The sequence below is a fragment of the Plecotus auritus genome (genome assembly GCF_963455305.1).
Source record: "Plecotus auritus genome assembly, chromosome: 12".
Lineage (NCBI taxonomy): Eukaryota > Metazoa > Chordata > Mammalia > Chiroptera > Vespertilionidae > Plecotus > Plecotus auritus.
The window spans coordinates 32829248-32851163 of NC_137778.1; the positions used below are offsets into that span (position 1 = coordinate 32829248).

At 47.4% G+C, this 21916-nt stretch overlaps 1 protein-coding gene across 1 annotated transcript; it reads left to right on the plus strand.

Moving 5' to 3' along the window:
* Positions 1 to 11478: 11478 nt before the first annotated feature.
* Positions 11479 to 11811, plus strand: LELP1 (late cornified envelope like proline rich 1; the record flags this gene model as incomplete). The annotated part of the gene is made up of 1 exon (XM_080647333.1): positions 11479 to 11811. One exon carries the CDS (start codon positions 11479 to 11481, stop codon positions 11809 to 11811), a length of 333 nt encoding a protein of 110 aa, XP_080503459.1.
* Between the last annotated feature and the right edge of the window lie 10105 nt (positions 11812 to 21916).

Here is a 21916-nt window from a genome sequence, read left to right on the forward strand (position 1 = left end):
GCTTCACCTGTACCATGGGCAGGTGAACAAGGGGGCGGGGCCACGTGGACAGCCGGAAACGCTCACGTGAACACAGTGTGGGGTTCTGTTAGGAAGGAAGAGGGGGCAACTGAAGATGGAGGAGAGGCCTCGGGAAGACAGGGGAGAGTGAAGGGTTGGGGCCAGGAGCAAAGGAGCCCCAGGAGCCCCCAGAAGCTGAGGAGGCAGGAAGGACCCTGCCCTGGAGCCCTCCGATAGAGCACAGCCCTAGACGCCCTGATTTCAGATTCTGGCACCCAGACGGGGACAGCACTTGTTCCTGTTGATGTAGGCAAGTCTGTAGTCATCGGAGCAGCAGCCTCAGGAAATAGACACCCTCCTTTTGGAGCTTTTATTTTATTTTTTATTTTTATTGATTTCAGAGAGGAAGGAAGAGGGAGAGATAGAAACATCAATGATGAGAGAGAACCATTGATTGGCTGCCTCCTGCAAGCCCCCCACTGGGGATGGAGCCCACAACCCGGGCATGTGCCCTTGACTGGCATCGAACCTGGGACCCTTTAGTCCGCAGGCCAATGCTCTATCCACCGAGCCAAACCGGCTAGGGTCCTTTTGGGACTTTGACGGGGTTCTGGGAACAGCTGAGCCCTGTGCGCTGGGGCAGGGGAGGATCCCCTCCCAGACCTCTCACTGCAGGGCTCACAGGAGATCCATCCCTGTGTCTGTGCCTGGGCCCTGTCTCCTGCTCCCTGGGGCTCCTCCGCAGTGACAGTGCAGTGGGCACACCAGGCAGGCTGCTTGGTGGGAAGCGCAGGCCACGTGGCTCAGGGGCTCCCCACCGCCTTGCCCAGGCCCCAGCTGCAGGATGAGGCAGGGCACTCCCCAGCCCTGCCCTTACCTCCCGGGCCTTCCCCTAAGGAGTCCTGCCTGGGCCTGGGCTTCCTGGAGCACCTGGGTTGACCAGAGCCCACAACTGGGTTGCCGTGCCCATAGTCTAGATGCCAAGACTGAGGCTCAGAGAGGGGGAGCAGAGGTCCCTACCCCCAGCCTACATCCTCCTCAACTCAGCCCAGCTCAGAGGTGGTTTCCCCAGCTGCCTCCCGGTTGCCATGATGTCAGAGGAGGAGGAGGAGGAGAAGGTGGAGGGGCAGATTTCTGAGAAGCAATGCCAAAATACACACCAGCTGGCCCCTCCTTCCTCACTCCCTCTCTCTAATGTCAAAGCATTCATTTGTGCAGCTGGGCCGGGGCCTCTTCCTAGCCAGGAGCAAAGGAGGCCAAGAAGGCAGAAGGCCCAGGAAGTGGGTTCTGGGACCCCAACCTCACCCAGCAGATTTCCTGGACCTGGGCTCCATCGCCCTCCCAGTTCCCAGACCAGGCGGGCTCTTTCCTGCCTCCCTGCCTTCGTGCATGCAGTTCCCTCCACCTGGAATGCCCTTCCTCATCTTTCAAATCCCAGCTCAGCTTTAACTCCCCTGGAGAATCTTCCCTGAGTCCCTTGGGGCTGCCCCTGCATCCTGCACCCACCGAGGTCACAGGCTGGCTACTTGGTTGGAGGCTGCTTGGTGGAAAGCTGCTTGGTGGGAAGTGCAGGCCGCATGGCTCAGGGACTCCCCACCGCCCTGCCCATCCCCCAGCTGCAGGATGATGCAGGGCACTCCCCAGCCCGGCCCTTACCTCCTGGGCCTTCTCCTAAGGAGTCCAGTCTGGGCCTGTGCATGGAGAAAATCCAGAAGGAAGGGAAGGAAGGAGGGAGGGAGGGAGGGAAGGGAGCAAAGAAACACCTGTCATAGGACTGGAGAGGATCTGAACCATGAGCACCTGGCACAGGGTTGGGCATGGAGCAAAGCCCACTCCCTTCCTGCTGCCTCCACTTTAGCCTGGACTCCAGCACCCTCTACCTCATCTGATTTGGAGCTGGTGTTGTGGAGCGAACGTGAGTGAACGACCACTGGAGTCCAGATCAAATTAAAATTTGGGGAGCCTTTATTAGCCAGCCGGCGACAGCTCTGCCTTTCTCCACGCATGGAGTCCAGAGAGCAGCCCCAACCCTTTGTGCAGGACCACTTTTAAGCACATTCACCACATCCTGTTTTTGCAGAGCAAGCAACCCAAGACAAAACAGTTTTTCCCGAGCAACGTCAGGGTCATGCCATTGACGACCATGTTATTCACAAGGTCATCCTCTTCTTCAGAAAGCTGACAGTGTTCTATCTTGCAAGGCTATTTTGTGAGGTGCAGCTGGGAAGGGGCCATGAGACCATATCTCCAGGCCTGGCCTGGTGTCAGCACTGACAACTGGGGCATAGTCCATGGCCTCTCTGGGATGGGAATAGTGTTCAAAAATTCCCACTCTCTAACATTGGCTCAGGGGCCTGTGTCTGTTGCCCATTTGGATACAAGGTAATGACACCAGGGTGCAGAAGTGCACTTGACTTCTTAAGGAGCTCTGTGTGTTTTGGAGAAAGTCCTCCATTCTTGGAAGTCTGGGAATGTGCAAACTTGCAAGAGCCTGAGGGCTGACCTTCAGTAGGGGTTTTCACAATGAATATTTTTTGCACACAAAGCCTTACCTGAGGGCCATTATGTAAAACAGATGGAAACTAAGCTGCTTGGGGCAAAGTGGTGGGAATTGAAGGCACTGGGAGAGGGGACCAGAGCCCCCTTCCCCCTGTAGCTCTAGGTCCCGGGGAGATGGGGTTTGGGGTTGATCCTGGCAGTGGGATGGGGCAGCCTGGAGAGAGGGAGAGCCCTGGGGAGAGTCCAGTGGCTGACATTTACTAACTGGTACAGAAGGGCTTCAGTAGTTTCAGAACTGCGTGTTCATGCCCCCGTGTGGCTGGGCCAACGAACTCATCCTTCATAGCAAGAAGTCAGTCTATCACACAAAAAAGAAAATATGTCCTTGGAAAAAATCATAATGACTTCAACCTTTAATGTTCTCACACTTTTTTATTTTTTTAATCTTGAAGGAATGTGTTAGGGGAAGTATCTCTTATCTATGGGAAATATTTATATGAATTCAGCAATTGCATCAACTTCTCTTTCTTTTGTGAAATTAAATTGTATCTTTAAAAAAATGAAAGAAAAAGAAACAGAGTTCTCTGACTCCTTCCATTTTATGAAAAAATATAAAGACTTTGGAAAGCTCAACTGTTCCAAAGTTGATAAGAACTATCTTAAGTCACCTGGAATTTCCCCCCAAATTCCAGAACTTTGCCATCTCACATTCAGCCGAGGAGATGGGTCCCGGTCTTTTGTTACGTGCACAGGAATTGTGCGTGCCCTGAAGAAGGCAGGCCCAGCACTCAGGGGTTTTTCCTCATCTCTGCTCTCTCCTTAAGAACACCTGTCCCAGTGATACCCAGGCAGTCAGTGGGTTCTCTCTCGTGGGGAGCTGGGAAGGGGGTAGAGGTGCAGGAGCACAGGAAACAGAAGTTGGCTGGAAAGCATTCAGAAGAGCCGAGGAGAATATGGGTCACAACCGAGGGAGCTAGGGGTTTCACTCAAGGAAACCACCCACCTACCCACTGCCTCCCAGCCCCCATGTCCAGCAGCAGCCCTTCCGAGTTCACCTGTCCCCATGTCCTCCCATTACTCCTGAAGAAGGCCACCCCAGTCAGGGAATTTGTTTGTATTGGAGGTTTTTTTGGGGGGGAGGTTCATGGCAAGGGAGACACTACCTCCAGGGAAGGAGAGGTTGGGTATCAAGGCAGAGCCTGCTGTGTGTGCCCATCTCTCTGCGGAACCATGGACCATGTGGACGAAAGGGGCCACATGCTGACCTGACAAGCTCAGGGGAGGCCTGCATGACAGTCTTGCAAACTCAGAGACCTAAAGTAACCACAAAGGATGGTCTGAAATTATCTTTCCTGACAAAGATCAACAGATCTTTACTGAACCCGTTTACCTTTTGCCTCTCAGATAACTTACCTGTGAGATGTCTGGGTAACTTGTAACTTCCCTTTTTCTGGAGCCCCTGGGGCACAACCAAACGTGGTGGGCGCCAGGACAGATGCCACCAATTCCTTCAATATCATGTTAATTGTTCCTGCACCCACCTAAGTATGTGTCCATCATTTTACTTTTTATCCAATCCCAGGGGTTTCCCACCGCTTTGCTTTATCCCACCTCCTTAATCTATCACCAGTGAATTTCATGTAACCCACCTCTGTCCCTCCTTTGATTACAATGTATAAATACAGATGTAACCCACCATTCTCCCGAGCATTATCTCAATTTGTTGAGGTTCTGCTTCCTGGCATATGTCCACAGTTTGGCTCAAATAAACTCACAAAAATTCTTTACAGGTTTCAATGTTTGTTTTTTACGTTAACAACCAGATAGGGGCCATCTCCTGGACAAATCTAGATGGACTGGGATTTTCAGCCATAAGGCCCAAAGCTGCCTGACCCCGGGGGTCTCGGGGCTGATTCAGGTATATGGATGGTGGACGCTGACTCTTGGAGATAGATCTCCTTGGTACCATCGCCACCTGCATGAAGTCGGTTCTCCCTCCTTTGGCAGGTAGTTAACATCCCTGCTAGATTTTGTCTCTTACATTCATTCATTTATTTCCCAAGCATTCACTGAGCATCTATTATATATCAAGTCCTGGGCTAGCACTAAAGATGCAAAGAAGAATCAGAAGGCTTTCCTCTGGAGCAGGGCACCTCATGTGCAGGGGCCAGAAATGTGCCCACCCACGAGCTCCCAGCAGAACAGCAGAGGGCATCGGCTTGGGGAGTGCCTGAGGGTGTTCAGAGATGGCATCTCGACTCCAGCAGGGCCCGGAGCCAGGGGAGTCTGCATGGAAGGCAGGTTTTCAAGATGAGTCTGGGAGGTGAAAATGAAATCAATATTAATCCGACAACAATGAGGAAGACATTGCAGTTTTGGAGAAGAGCAACGGCAAAGCTACTGAAATAATACGATGGCAGCTGTTCACTGATGATAAGCATTCATTACTGAGTGACTAAGACGTGCTGGGGACTAGGGTTACAGAGATAGGAAAAAGTGGTTCCTAAAATAAATGAACAAACCAAATAGAAACACATTCATAGACACAGAGCAGACTGATGGTTGCCAGAGGGGAGAGGGGTTGGGGGACTGGGAGAAAACAGTGAAGGAATGAAGAAGTGCAAATTGGTAGTTACAGAATAGTCACGAGGATGTAAAGTACAGCATAGAGAATAGTCAATAATACGTAATAACTATGTACAATGCCGGGTGGGTACTAGATTGACCAGGGTGATCACTTTGTATGTTATATAAATATCTAATTATTGGTTTGTATACCTGAAACTAACATAATATTCTATGTCAACTGTAATTGAAAAATAAATTTATAAATGGTTCCTGATCACTAGGCTAGCCCATCATGTGAGGATGAGAAATCTGGATATGCAAAACTACAAAATACAGAGATAAAAATCTCAGGATGAGTCTGGCTTAGGCAACTAACAGCCTGAGAGGGAATCAGTCATGCCCAGGGCATAATTCCTATGAGTTCAAGGTGGGAGGACTTGACCAGCAGAGAAAAAGCTCAGCACGTCTTAAGGAAACAGCAAGTGGTTCAGCCCAGTATCTATGGTAAAAGCAGAAGCCTGAGCTGAAAGAATCTTGTAGACTCAAACTAACAACTTTGGGCCTCATCTTAAATTGATGGTAAAATTGGACTTTTGTTTTATAAAAATTCACGTGGCAGTGCTGTGGGGTATGAATGAGAGCTGGGTACTTGGGGAGACGTGTAACAATGACAACCTCAATGAAGGCAACAGCAGTGGCTGTGAGGGTGATGGAACTGACTTGAGAGATGCTCACTGGGGCCCCCAAATGCCAGCCTGGGTCAGGAGCCTGTGGACCAGGAAACAGAACTAGCAGATCTTCGTGGCGCATTTGGCTGGGATGATCCTGAGTTTCTGACTTAGAGGTCTGGGTGGATTGGGACACTACCCACAGAGTTGGAGCACCCAAGAGGAGCATGTTGGAAAAGATGTGGCAGGTGACAAGTTCTGATGATTTTTATATCAGTTTGAGGTACCAAAGTACGTCGGATGGACTTTGGACTTCGTTAACATTTGGACTTAGACATGGTAGTTAAGAGAATAGTGGGGAATGAGATCGAAAACCAGTGTGTAGAGTGAAAGGGGCCAGGTGAGGTTGAAGGATTGAGCAGAAGGGGGAGAGGTCGTGGAGGAGAGTAAGTGAGGCCAGAGAAATGGGACACCATCCAGGCAACAGAGGAAGCCAAGAGGAGAGGGGTAGAAAAGAGGACACAACAATGTCAAATACTGCAGCGAAGTCCAATGGGGAAAAATAATGACCCATGTGCCTAAAGATGTCCTAGAACTTCCCTCACCTAATACATAACGAATGAGCAAAAACACATAAACCTCAGTAAGACGTCACCAGGAGTAACTGATGAACAATGAAAGGGGAAGGTTGTAAGCGTTTCCCATGGACCAGATGTGGCCCACAGGAGAGGCAGAGCTGGCCCTCTGGGCTATGTCAAGCCCCATCCAAGAGGGCCACCTGGCGGTGAGGTAATCAGCAGGGAGAGCTGGGAGATCTGCCAAATGCCTAGGCGCTGCAGGAGCTCTGGGCAGCCAGCCAAGGAGATGTTCGCTGATATTGAGGAACTGTGATCAAAACCTCAGCTAGGGGACGGGGGTCCCCTAAAGAACACCTTCAATTTTCCCTCCTGCTGGGTATCAGGAGATCAGAACGACATCAGTTAGGTAAGACCCTTCCTGCCCCTTCTATCTCCTCCCTCTGCAGCCCCCATCCTGGAACCGGGGACACCTGGGTGAGTGAAGAAAGAGGAAGAGAAACACCAGATATAGAGGATGCTTTTTCTGTCCCCGGTGGGAAAGAGAAGAAAATCCAGCGTTCACAGAAACAGGCCTTCTGATTACTGAAATAAGACTGTATAAACAGAAGGAACCAGAGAACTTGTTATTGCCCATACTTTATCATAAAACTCAATGGCATCTGCCACAGACCTCATCCCAGGGGGAAGGGAAGAGCCAGCCCCACAGAGAGAGTGTTAAGAGGCATCCAGGGAAGGAATAGAGCTGTATTCTGACTTTATCCTGTAAGTCTTGCCTACTCAACAAGAATGACACAGAGAGATAGAAAATGAGAGTAAAGAAGAACTTCATCTAAAAAAAAAAAAAAAAACAGAGAGGGGATCCAAGTGTAGTTAAAATTGCTGACACCTGGACTTCCCTGGCCCAGTCCAATATACAGACATACGGGGCCTGCAAGGCCACCTGAAGGAACCTTAAGTGGGCTGCTGACTTTGTTGGCATTAGTAAATGTCTACTTACTATATTTTCCCAATAAACTTTATATCATCTCTCCTTACTCAAAACCAAAATCATTCGTTAACAGGTAATATTGAAATATCTAATCTTCCTATGAGCACCACCAGGAACTTTGGCTGGAAGGCAAGAAAAATAATATGAAGAAGTGAGATTTCAGTGCCAAAATCAGAAAATAAGAGAGAGAGAGAGAGAGAGAGAAGCAAGTCAAGGGATAACAAAGCCAGGAAAGCACTGACAAAAATAATAACTCATATGTATAGCAAACATTTATTGGGGGCTCTTAATATGTAGACTCTCCTTTGCTCTCCACAACAACCTATTACTATAGTGGACAGTATGATGAATGAGAGTGTAGGCTTTCCACTTGCAAATGTGCCGGTCATGTTATAAGCACTCAATATAAGTTACATATTAACATAGGTGCTATTAACGTAAGTGCTAACATGGGTGCTATTATTTCACATTGTATAGGTGAGGGAATGGAGACTTAGAAAGGTTAAGTAAATTATTAGGCATCATTTGGCAAGTAAGGATGAAGGCACGATTTGAATCCTGGGATCTGACACTCTAAGAATGAGTGTTCTCATTTTTAACCTGGGGGGTTTGACACCCACTCATTTCCCTTTCCAGGGTATCTCTTTCTGAGACCCAGTCGCCCAAGAAGCCCGTTCTGTGTTTCATCTAGGTAGTGCCTTGCTGCCAGCCAGCTGCCAACCAAACCCTAAGCCAAAGCTGAGGCTGATAGTTGGGATACTAAATGTAACACTGCCAGGAGCCTTGCCCTTTAAAGGAGGGCTGTAAGAGCTGAAAAGATGATGGACAAATGCCCCCATGTAAGTCCAATGAATGGTATAGTACTTTCATTTGGTGGGGATTTCTTGCCCAAGAAATGGGAGATGGAAAAAAAGAGAGAGAGATGACAACAGCTAGTAGAAATGACTACATCGTTTGACACACTTTTCCATACCCAGATTGCTGGCTTTGGTACAGAGCTGAACAGCAGGTGGAGCTAGGTCTCCGGAGGTGGCTGTGGGAACCGCTTCTTAACAGCGTTGAAGAGCTAGAGCTTAAAATTGTGGAGGAAAGAAAATGGGCAGAGAGGAGTGGGCCACACCAAGACAATGGGTCTAACACCAATTAATTTTTATGTCAGGGGGTTACATTTTTACCCACCCCTTTTCAATCTTTACTTTGTGAATACCAAATAAACCCTATATTAGGATTCACTATCCTCCCCAATATCATTTCTATCCTCCCCAGTATCCTTTCTCTCCCCCAAGTCCCTCTTTAAACCAGCTCAACTTCATCCACTTAGTAAACATGTGTTGGACTGAAATGAATGCAAGGTCTCGGGTCTGCCCAGTGGTACGAGGGCCAGAGCCATATCTCCAACAACCATTCAAGATGCTTCATTGCAACCACACTCAACATTTTGAGACTCAAACCCATCTGCTAACACAAACTCCACTCCCATAAGCACCCGAAATAACTAGGAGTCATCTTTCTTAATTTTCGTCTTAATTTTCCATTAACCAAATTCCATAAATTTGCCTCTCTGATAATGTTCCTTTCATTGACACCCTCTTTCTACTACTACCACTGCCTTCCTTCAGACTTGGAGATTTTTACAATTTCTTTGAAACAAGCTAATTCAACTTTTGGGCTCTGTAATTTTTTCCCCCAATCAGGGGGGAGTAGACATCCCTTGATATACATTGAGACATTGAGAAAAAGAGCTAAGCCCAGCCTGGCCAGTGTGGCTCATTGATTGAGCATTGACCCATAAACCAAGAGGTCACCAATTCGATTCCCAGTCAGGGCACATGCCAGGTTGTGAGCTCCGTCTCCAGTAGGAAGTGTGCAGGAGGCAACTAATCGATGATTCTCATCATTGATGTTTTTAGCTTTCTCTCCCTCTCTCTCTAAAATCAATAAAAACATATTTTTAAAAAATTGTTTTTTAAAGACCTAATCCCAGGCCAGGTGGTTCATTTGGTTGAAGCGTCATCAATTGGTTGGAGCACCAAAGGTTGTGGTTTCAATCCTGGTCAGGGGGCGTCCAGGAGGCAACTCATCAATGTTTCAATGTTTTCTCTCACATCAATGCTTCTCTCTCTCTCTCTCTCTCTCTTAAAAAATCACTTTTAAAAAACATATCCTTGGGTGAGAATTTGAGAGAGAGAGAGAGAGAGAGAGAGAAGTCCTTGGACTTGGGCCAGGCATATAGGGTAGCAAAAAGAGGCTTCAGAATCTCATATTTAAAAAATAGAGAGGAAAGGAGAGTCAAAATGGGAGGCTGTCCTAGAAAGGGGGAGAAGGGGCAAGTACAAAGGAGTTAAAATTGGGGAGGCTGGGGGAGCAAAAAGACACCACCTGTAAACGGAGCTTTTCTGTTGCTAGCAACAATGAGCCTCCCTGTCCTTAGAATTCAGTGGTCTTCACCATACCCTGATTTCACCCGCACAAAGTTTGAAGAACCCAGGGAGAGGACAGGAAAACAAAGGGAGTGATTAATCATAGTCCATCCTCCTGTTCAAGGGCTTGAGGTGAGTTGGAGGCTCAGTAGTCACAGAACAATCCCTACTTGATGATGCAGCGCTGAGGTCACAAGTGGGACTCCCCTCCCTCCCCCCCTCCGGCTTCCTCATTGCTGAGCAGAGGAACCAGAGGGAAAAGCCACCTTCCCAAGCACAGCCATACCATCTACCTCACTCGACTACTTGTCAAGTTCAGTACCAACACAAAGGGGTGAGTTGCATGTACAACTGGAAATGCCCCCCTCGTTTTTATCTCCTTTCCTGGGAGTGACCTACAGCATCCCAGGCAGTAAACAAGGTTGAGATAGTGGCCATACCGAGGTGCAAGTTTCCTCTCACTTTCAGTAGCAAGTACAGGAATACACATCATCTGAAAGAGAGATTCTTAACAACTTTTTGGAGTTCAATTTCGTGATCTTTATCTCCAGAGAGCAATACTGATTTGAGACTAAATTAGATAAAGTTGTACTTTTATATTGTTAAATCAAAGTGTGCCAATTAAATCCAACTTGAAAGTCTTCTCAGAAACTAAAAACCCCTGTTGTATCTAGAAGTCAACATGTCCTTGGAGGAAGACCCAGCTCAAGGCAAAACTCAACAAAGGGAAAAGGAATTCCTCCTCACCGTTGTATTTTGTGGTCCTAACATTTATGTTTTCAGATAAATTAGAATTTTCCAGTTCATCACATCCTCTCTTGATTTCCTCTCTTACCCGAATCACAGTAGCAGGGGTTCCTAGAGTGGTCCAGCCACGGTAGGGATGCAACCATCTTCCCGTGCCAGCACTTGAGTAAAAAAATCAATTCTCAAGGTTTGGAGGACTTAAGCTGGACACAGGATTGAAAGAAGTTCCTGGGTCCAGAAGCCCACTAACTAATACACCCTCTCATTCCACCTCCAGAGGGATGGGGAAGTGGCTTTACAGGAGCCTCTTAGCAGTCTGATCAAACTTACGGACTCTTTGGGATGTTTTTAAATTAATTGATTTTAAATTAATGTTTTAAAATGCATGAGATTACAGGTGATACTGAGTATATTGATAAATACATGGTTAAACACAGTTCTTATGATTTGGGGGGATGGGGTGGTTCCCAGGACCCTATGTTAAGAACTCCTACTAGGGGCTGTGAAATGGGTACAAAAGTGAAATGAAAGCAAAGAATGGAGAGATCAAGAAACGTGGTCACCAATCCACCAAAACAACAAGAGGCCAGCCCTTATGCAACGGAGCGCCCTCCACACCTTACATGAGAGTTTGGTCTAGAGCCGTGGTCGGCAAACTGCGGCTCGCGAGCCACATGCAGCTCTTTGGCCCCTTGAGTGTGGCTCTTCCACAAAACACCACGGCCTGGCCGAGTCTATTTTGAAGAAGTGGCGTTAGAAGAAGTTTAAGTTTAAAAAATTTGGCTCTCTAAAGAAATTTCAATCGTTGTACTGTCGATATTCGGCTCTGTTGACTAACGAGTTTGCCGACCACTGGTCTAGAGCCTGAACACATCTAGGAAAGCTTTCTTAGGAACAGGATGGGCAGGAGGTATGGGTAGGCTGTACTGGTCCCCTCTCACTTTGCAGAGTGGTCTCCCACATACAGTCTGTCACATATTTCTTTGCAGGGCCCGGAAAATCAAGAAAGAATGTCGAATGATGATAAAAATAAGCCGAGCGATCCCAAGAATGAGCCCAAGAACTGTGACCCAAAATGTGAACAAAAGTTTGAGACCAAATGCCAGCCCAGCTGTTTAAAGAAGCTGCTCCAACGGTGCTCTGAAAAGTGCCCACGGGAAAAGTGCCCACCACCACCCAAGTGCCCCCCATGCCCCCCGCCGTGTCCCAAGCCATGCCCATGCCCCCCGCCATGCCCCAAGCCATGCCCATGCCCACCGCCATGCCCTCCCAAACTGTGTTCTAAACCCTGTCCTCCTAAATGCCCACCGCCTTGCCCACCCCAGTGCCCACCCCCGGAGTGAGGTACCAAGGGCGTCACCCAGCCCCATACCGCCATCATCTCCACATGCTCACCACCTTGGGGCTGAGGACTGAAACCATGAACTGACAAGTAAACGTGTCCCTCTGCTGTGCAAGACTAGCTTCTCCTGGGGTGTTGGTTTTTTGTGGGGTATTTTTTGGCAGTTTTCGATTTGTCTGTTGTTTTCCAGCACTAAACCACCCAGAAGCTATCCCTGAGGAGTAAGGCCAAGACCTCGGCCCTCCACGATCAACCACCTTGGAAGACGGTGTCTCCTCTGGCCCCACCTGCTCCATAGAGAGAGATGGCATCTTCTGAGGGTGCACCCAGTGTACAGTTCCCTGTAAGAGCACAGCCTGAAGGCCATAAAGATGGCTATTAAAGTGACTAACCCCAGGGACCAAGTGGGCATGAGGGAGGAAGAGGAGAGGGATCTTAGGAAAGGTCCCGGAAGGCTCAGGAAAAGAACCCTACCTGTTGCTTTGAGACCCATTGCCCAATGCTTGCACATAGCACTCTGAAAGCAGGCTGCATGGATTTAAACCCCAGCTCTGCTCTCTAGCTACTTTGTGACCCTAAGCAAGTTGCTTAATTTCTCAGCCTTAGTTTCCTCCTCTCTGTACAAGCAATGATGGTGCTAATAGCGCTGGTGATACAGGGTTGTTGTGTGGCTTAAGGAGTTAAAGGCCAAGCGCCTGGCTTACTGGACATAGCCAGTGTTTAGGGAGGGGAGCACAGTGCACCTGCCCAGGTGTGACACATCGCACCTGAACTTAATTGCACCATTGGACTTAATTGCCCCGTGCTGCTCTTCACCAGCCTGCAAGTCTCCTGGATGCAATAGTTAGGTTCTAACTTACACCTGTAAGCATGGCTAGGTGTTCTTTTTAAAAATGAAACAGGCGCCGTAGACAATGTTAACGTCAGTTGGCTGACTTTGACCCTGAACTACAATTATGTAACATATTACCATTGATAGAGTTCCAGTGAATGGTAAAGTGGGATCTCTATTTTTGCAGCTTTCTGTGAATCTATAAAATTTCAAAAGAAAAACTTAAGTACAAAGAATAGAAAAGAATAAATCTGGGAGGACCTCTGCTAGAAATGAACAGGAAAAACACTCTCAGCTGATACGTTAGTGGGGATTATTTATAGGTAGCTAACGAGAGTGCACACCAAACAGCTTAATTCATAAAAGGGAATTTATCATTTCTAGTGGCTGGAAAGGATATTGGGATGGTGGGAGGCACAGAATTAAAGAGAGAACTGTAGGAACCAGGACTTCAGGAGCGTGGACTCACTGCCACCCTTTCTGTCTCCCTCATCTCTCTCCATCAGTCTCCACTCCTTTTCAGGGTGGGTCTCCCCCCGACCTAGGGCCCCTCCGTGTGGGAAGGTCCTTGGCCCAGTGCAGACCCAGCGTGTTGATGGATTGGGCACAAGGTGCTCCTGTTATTTCCAGGAAAAAAAAAGTGATTGCTGGAAGGGCATGAGCCTCCGCTCTGACCAAGTGGGAAAGAGCTTTGCCACACCGTCACTGTCCACACACTCAAGTGGGAGGAGGGTTAGGCTTCTCCGCTGTCCCGGTAAGAGGCAACGGGAGGCCAAACGTGGGGTGGCTCCCTGTGGAGTGGTGGCACATAAACAGCTGTCCTTCCTTCTGAGTCTAGAACTGGGGTGGGCAAACTTTTTGACTCGAGGGCCACAATGGGTTCTTAAACTGGACCGGAGGGCTGTAACAAAAGCATGGATGGAGTGTTTGTGTGAACTAATATAAATTCAAAGTAAAGGAGCAGAGGGGAGAGCAAGAGAACCGGATAGAACAGCCGGATCCGGCCCGCGGGCCGTAGTTTGCCCAAGGCTGGTCTAGAAGGTAGTTCAGGACAACCAAGGGTGCAGAGAGTACAGAGTCCAAACTGGGCCCAAGAAAAGGCACCTGCGGTCCCCACCAGACCAAGGTCATTGCAGAAGCAGACTTTTAGGACAAAAGAGCTGACAAGGCCTTTAGGGGAACCCCCTCATTTTCCAGATGTGAAAACGGCTAGTTACTTTCTCGGACAGGAGGAGGCCTTGGGGTCTTGGTCGCCTGGCCAGAATGGGAGCCTGGCACCCACACTCCAGGGCGTGCAGAGAGTGCCTCCTGGACAGGGGGAACCTCTGGAAGCCTAGTTCAAGACATTAGGGGGCCTGTGGTCAGCTGTTGATGACAGGTTGAAAATTCTTCTGCCCTCATCTCTCAGAAAGGATGAGGGAGAGCCCTGGCCGGTGTGGCTCAGTTGGTTGAGCGTCCTCACATGCACTGAGCAGTCGCTGGTTTGATTCCCAGTCAGGGTACAAGCCCGGGTTGCAGACTATATCCCCAGTAGGGGGCGTGCAGGAGGCAGCCAATCGATGTTTCTCTCTCCTTCTCCTTTCCTCTCCCTCACTAAAATAAATAAAAACATATTTAAAAAAAAAAAGAAGGAAGAGAGGGAGGAAAGACAAAGAACAATGTGATGTCCTCCTTCATCTATTTAAAGATCACTTTGAAGTAACAAAGCCCACAGTCCCAGTGCTATAAAGAGTATTGGTGAGAGTGCAAATAGACAAAAAATCCTTTTAGGAAAGAATTTGAGGAATATGGGAATAAGAATCAAAAGGATAAAATGGTTCAACTTTTTGGCCCAATTTTTCCATGTCTTGAAATCTGTGTAAAGAAATCAAGTTCCGAATGGGTTGGGGGAGGTTATATAAAGTTGATTATCACAGTGTGACAGAAAAATTTAAATATCTAACAGGGAGCTGATTAAATTTGGACTATTACTTGATAGAATATTACATGTTCATTAAAATGTATAGTATAAAGCAACTATGTTTAACCAAAAATTTTTATAAATAATAATGATAATAATAATAGAAAAAAATGTCAACATTCTAGTTATTTTAGGACAATGGAGTTATGGGTAACCAGTGGAATATGTTTATTTTTTCACTAGTCCCTGGATTTCCATTAATAGGTTATTTTGTAAGCGCAAAAAAATAATATAATTATGTATACTTGAGAAACCCCCAAAGTCCTTTCATTTGCTCAAAGAACAAAAAAAAGGGGGGGGGGGGTAAAGGAGAAAAAATGTCTTCTCACACCTGAGCACACCATGTAGAAGATGCCCTCACCCTGGGTGCCTGCCTTGGAGATGTAGGAGCTCACTCCCTCCCAGGCCTCCCAATGGCTCCATGGCAGTGTCAGGAGGCAGGGGCTGTGTCCTCCCGGACGGCTCTGAGGACTCCGGACACAGACTGGGTGGCAGCCAGCCCTGAGAACATGAAACCATCCATTTGCCGATGTATTTTCTTTTCTCCCATGTAAATGAAGCCACAGATACACATCTCTTAATGGCTACTTTCCCAGCAGAAAGCTGGATCAAAGGCAATTCTGGGGAAGATGGCTAGAACGTGATGAGTGTGCCACCTCCCTGCGGAACGCCATAATTACTCCCAGCCCCAGCCAGCGGCAGTCCCCGTCCAGGTCCTGCCCCAAGTGGAAGAGGGTTGTATAAGCAAATAAGCAGGCCCGAGGAGTGGCAGCTGGGAACCTGCAGTGCCAGGCTTGAGGGCTCACAGGTAATGTGATGGGGTGGCACCAAGCCCTCTCCTTTCATGGAAAAGCAATTCTGAGGGTCATGAGGATGGTGGTGAGAGGAGATTCTACCACAGACCCCTTGCATTGTGCTTTCTTGAGAATCGCAAAAGGACTTCTAAGTCCTCCCAAGCCAGGCCAATGGGGCGACTGGCTATGAGGTGGGCCAGTGCTATGAAAGGGCTGCCCAGAACCACACAGATGTCTTAGGAAACGAGGAACCGGAGAGGTCGTTTTCATGCATCCCCCGCCCCACATGCAAATAACAACTGGAGAGCTATCAGGAAGGAACCAGTGACCAATCCTGTCTTGTTTCCATGTCCTGCGTCCACATGGCCAGACTTGGGTACACATCTGCTTACACGGGACTGCAAGCTCTTTGATAACAAAGCCTGCCTAGCGCAGCGGACATTCAATAAATGAGTGAATGCTCCGCGGATTTGGAGGCACTTTTCCAAGAGCCTCATCCACTTTGCTCCTTACCCTCACCACTTGGTGTCATTCCCAGAATTCGGAGGTGGGGGTAGGATGAACAGGCTGAATATGGGTGGCTGGGGGCTGAGAGAAAGGCATCCCTGACCTCGGTCACTTTCCCCTTAGGCCACAAGAATTAGATCCTTCCTGTCCTTTCTCTGGGCAGTGCAGCCTGGAGCCGATTTCTCTCTCTCTCTCTCTCTCTCTCTCTCTCTCTCTCTCTCTCTCTCTCTCTCTCTCGCTTAAACCTAATATATTTCAGATAAACCAGATATTGCAAAATAAGAACACAAAGCCATACACATAATACAAATGTAGAAGAATATTGGTGTGTTTTTTTAATCCTCATCCAAGGACATGTTTATTGATTTTAAGGAGAGGAGAGGAGAGGAGAGGAGGGGAGGGGAAGGGAGGGGAGGGGAGGGGAGGGGAGGGGAGGGGAGGGGAGGGGAGGGGAGGGGAGGGGAGGGGAAGGAAGGAGAGGAGAGGAGAGGAGAGGAGAGGAGAGGAGAGGAGAGGAGAGGAGAGGAAAGGGGAGGGGAGGGGAGGGGAGTGGGGAGGGGAGGCAAGGGGAGGGGAGGGGGAAAGAGAGAAACATAAATTTGAAAGAAAAACATTGATTGGTTGCTTTTTGTATGTGCCCCAACTGGGGACCAAACCCACAACATAGGTGTGTTCCCTGACTAGGAATCGAACCTATGACCTCTTGGTGTACAAGGTGATGCTCCAACCAACTGAGCCATACTGGCCAGGCTCTGAAGGCAGGTAAATGTAAGGGCCATCCCCTCAACCTCATTCCCAGGCTGGGCCCCCAGGAAACCACAAATCACAGTAGAAGACAAGGGGACTTGCGCATTGATGAATATGAGAGCCAGAAGTGGCATTTAAGAGACCTCAGTGTCTAGGTGAGGAAACTAAACTCCAGGGAGGGAAACAGCTCAACCAAAGCCGCCACGATCTCTAACTGTGTCTAGGATTTCTTACTTTGATTAAGGCCAAGATGAACCAGCACCCAGTGCAAACAGGAATAGGATTAAAGACCAATATCAGATCTGAATAATTTGGGAACATCATTTGGCCCCATGTTTTGGCAGTGGTCTTTAGCCTGGGGATCATGAACCCCCTCCCAAAGGGAAAGGTGTGTACATATGTGTATTTTCTAATCATCCCAAAACTAGTAGTAACCATTGGCTAGTCTGCATCTTTGTCACCTCCTTGAAGTTTATAAAGAAGCTCCTAAATGTTTTCAAATAGGCCATTGCCTAGTCTCACCACATGATCTTGAACAAGGCCCTTAACACATTTGCACCTAACTCTACTCATCTTAAAAAAATGCAGCCAATTAATAACTTTGTGCCTCCTGTTTAAGGCATGAGCATGTGCTGGACTAAAACAAGGCGGTAGAATCAGGTGTCCTCTCATGTCCCCTCTGGGTCCAGTGGCCTGGGATCCACAGCCCCTCCCACCAACTCTGACTCAGACTCTCTCTGTGGGTGACACAGGAGGAAAGGAGGTGAGGGGAGTGGTGGACTCTCCCCCAGGAACCCACAAGCTCAGTAAGCTCTCCAGAGGCACCTGATCCCCAGGAAACGGGATGAGCCACATTCTGCACCATTTAGCTTTATCGGAGCCTTTGCCCTGTAATATGCAGACATCGCCAGCCCAGTGAATCAGAGGAGTCTCAGAAATTTTATGATCTGAGCAAAGGAGATAGTTATTTGATGGGAACGGGGAAAAAAAATAAGCAATGTCCTGCACACAGCTGACTCTTCTGCTGACCCTGTGTAATTACACCCTGGCTCCCAATAATGACACCTGCAGAAATCTAAAATCTTAACTCTCAGGTGACATTACATCAGATTATTCCCAATCTTGCTGAAGGGCTTCGGATGATTAGAGAAGTTACTTAGTCACCTTATCTTAAGATGTGGGGTGGGACAAACTCCCCATAGCTATCCAAGTCACAGCCCCCGATACTGGGCCACTAGGGTTGATTTTCAAAGGCTCAGACCCCAAATACTCCCACTCTGCACCTAGGAAAAATTAGGTCACCTTAAGTCATTCAGCCAACTGGCTGGGCCACACACAGAAGACAGAAGACTGGGTCTTCTTATGGGTGGATTATAACTTAATCAAGGAGGAAGACATCCCTACACATGCGTCTATACACTTACAAAGTCATAGAGATACCCCAGCTCATCATTCATGATCACCTTTATAGTATCACAGAATGTCAAAGCTGGAATGAACCCGGCTGATTCCTAGTCGAACTTTCGTATTTTGAAGATGATAAAAGTAAGGCCAGAGAGGACCAGGGACTTACCTGAGCTTGCACATCTTTAGTATATTGTCTACTGCACCACAGTGAGTAAAAAAGTTTAAGTTGGAGAATGAGTGCTGGGGAGACAGAGTGAAGAAGCTGGAACCAGCAGAACTGGGGGAAACCAGGGAGGCTTCATGAAGAAGGTGAGTCCTGAACAGGTTCAGATTGTACTACGTTCTGTGAGCACCTTGATGGCCTGAAATGTTGGTGCGTATGTTCTCTAATTTATTCCTCACAATAAATCTGTGAAATAGTGTTACTCCTTCTCAACAAGAGGGAATTGAAGCTGTGAGAGACTAAGTAACTTACCCAACATTACACATACTCTACATGCAATAGGTCAGTGGGATCCCGAGTCCAGTTCCTTTTCCATGCATTACCAAAAGCTAGTCTTTGGCTGAAGGGATGACACGATAAGCAAGTATGTACTTAAATGAAGGAGCACTAACCTGGGATTTTACTTCATATGACACTTCCCTCCTCCGGAGTTCCCAAGAGCTTCAGACATTGGGAAGGTGTATTAATTTTCTGCTGCTGCTGTAACAAGTTACCACAACTTTAATGACTTAAAGCAATAGAAATTTATTGTCCTATAGTTCTGGAAGTCAGACGTCTGGCATAGATGTCTCTGGGCTAAAATCAAAATGCCAACAAAGCTGTATTTCTTTCTGGAGGCTCCAGGGAACACTCTGTTTCCTTGCCTTTGCAGCTTCTGGAGATTGTCCACATTTCTGGCGTGGGGTCTCCTCCCATCTTCAAAACCATCAATGGCCTATCAAGGCTTCACTCTGACATTGACCTGACTCTTTTGCCTCCTTTTCCATGGTGAAGGATCTTTGATTTTACATGGGCCCGCTTCAATGTAATCAGCTCAATGTCAGGCAGAGTCCTCTGAGAACAGCTGAACTCTGGGCTCTTCTTAACTGTGTTCACTCCCCTCCATGAGAGCATGACCTGGTGTCTCCAGTGTTCTGCACATCCCTATTTGGTCTCTTTCTTCTTAGGCTCGACCAAAGACACAGAAATTCATGTGGTATGAGCAAGATCATCTCCTGCATCCCATCAGAAACCGGAAAATCTCAATCAATCAGGTCTCCTCCAATTGCTCATGCACCCCTTTCCTGAATCAGCCTCAGGCTCTCCCTTCAACCCAGGCAAGGAGGGTGAAATACCCTTGCCCACCCTCTTTGCCTGGGTAATTCCCACTGTCCGGTAAAACACAGCACAGACATCTCCCCCAGGAGCTTATAGGAACCTTCCACCCAAGAATAATAAAAGGGCCTTTGTCTAGGACCTGAGGGCTTACCTCTGTCTATCTTCTCAATGAGACTGTAAACCCCTTGAAAGCAGGACTATGAATGATTGAAATAATAAACGAATAAACCTAGTGTTGGAGAATTTCTTGCCTCCTTAAGCTCTGGAGAATTACTTTGTCTCATTGACAACATTCCACAGAAAATATGGAGTAATTGAGGAGGAAGAAGAAGATAAGAAAAGAGGGGGAGGAGAGTCCCCCATTCTACACCTGTTCCCAGATTCCTCAAATGCCCTTGTCTCTTCAGATTCACCTATGAGTCTTCCAAATTTGTCTTTCATCACATGTAGCCCCACTTCTGCCCCAGCCTCCAGAAAATCATGTCCCTCACAGGGACATCAGCATGACTCCTCTGGGTTAGCCTCTGACCACTCTCCACTTAGGCATCTGCTTCTTACCAAGACACAAAGGGCTCATACCGGTGTTATCGGCCAAAAGTTCACCTGGTCTCCTTCAACTCACCTTTTTAAAACTTTTTAGGGAGCAAGCATCCAAAAACTGTATAAACCTTTGAAGCAATTTCTGATTTTAGCCAAATACCTCTCTTAGGAAATGATCTAAACAGACTTCTTCAAGTTATGGGGACCATCATCATCTTTAAAGTCCCCAGAATTTGGTCAACTATAGCAAACAAGCTCAAGGCCACCACTTATGGTCTAAGGATTTCTTTCATACTGAATCATTTCCCATTTTGTATTACATGGGATCGTCCTCTACTCCCAGTTGTCTCCTACATCCACCTTCTTTATTCCTTAATGCAGTTACTGCATCAATAATCATTTGTCTTCTACTTTCTATATCTATGGCACAGCCCCTACCCTCTTGGAACCTACAACCCAGGACAGTGATAAGATTTTATACATAAATAACTGGAATTCCTAATAACAATAGTAAATGTTATATAAATAGCAGAGATAATAGAGACTATGGAAGTTCAGAAAGGGGTGAAGTCATTTCTGGCTTAGAATAACCAGGAAAGGCTCTTGGAAGGTTGTAGACTTCAACAAATACTTAGGATTTCAACAGACACAGAGAGGGAGGGCACACAAGGTAGAAGTGACAGCTCAAACAGAAACTTAGCAGTAGAGAAAATTGGGTGTGTTTGCTTTGAAACTTTTCCTTTCATCCTCCTGGCTTTTATTGTATTCTAAGAAAAGGTTTTCCAGAAGGCAAGGAGGCAGACCAACCTTGTTCTAGCCTGTTTTCTTGGTCCCTGTGAAACCTCTGTAATGCCAGTTTTAGAAATGTCATAAATCAAGGTTGAGAAGATGAAGATTACCTGCCTTTCCCCTCCTCTTTCTTCTCCTCCACCTTACTTCACACCCCAAGAGCAACAAATGACTTCAATTTCCCTCAAGACCTCTGTACAAGAAAATCATTCTCTCTAGGAGGCTGTGGGTCCTTCATTAGCTTGGGGCCCTGGGACAATCTGCCTTCCTTGGGTCTGAAAGTGTGGCTTTCCAGGCTCAGGGAAGACACATTCATTCTGAAAGAGACCATATGTGCCCTTGACCCAGACAGATCCCAGGCCTCAGGCACAAAGTCTTCCCACCGGTGAAGACAAGAGGAGCAAGGTGGATCTTATCTCTCACCACATCCTGAACCAGTTTGGGCTGACTGAGATAACGTTTTATGAAGATTCTTTTGCTGCTGCTTCTAATGAAAGATCTGAGAGGAGCCCCTCCCTGCTGAGGTCTGCTCAGGACCCAGAGGCCAAAATGGAGGCTGATTAACAGGCATCCCAAGCAGTGACTCAAACTATGGGCAGTTTTAGAGGAAGCTCGTTATGGTGACTCCACAATTAGGACCTCAGCCCACGTGGCCAGTCATGCCCGTGGAAGGCTGGACCAAGCACTATATAAAAGTCCCTATCTGGCTGGACTCTGCAGTTCACATTCTTTGTTGACTTTTGTTGAAGATCAGGTAAGTGCCCTCTCTCCCTAGCTGCTCTGTCTCTGGGAGGCTGTTCTCTTACTGGTCTGTACTTTCTACTGATTTTTGAAATGGTTGGCCATTTCTTGGGCCTCTCAAACCATCCTGTATATCTTATCTAGTCTCTTGCACCTGGTTTTCAATAAGATTCATCAAATAGAGGAGAAAAGGGCCTGTGATAGGGCTGGGGGTTTGGGTAGGACTGGGCTATTGATAACCAGACAAGAGCTATGAGAATATTCCTACCTAGGGGATGGGCATCAAAGGGAGCTGAAGTCGGGACAGAAAAGAGAAAAGGATAAAAGGGAAATGAGTTCTTGGGGTTAACAATAATTCATTTCCCGTTTCCTTCTACCAACCCTTCATTTATCAGTCCCAGCCTGGTACTGTTAAAACAGATAATTTTAAATTTTGTGTTTGTTTCAGGTTCTGCAAATTGCCCTAAG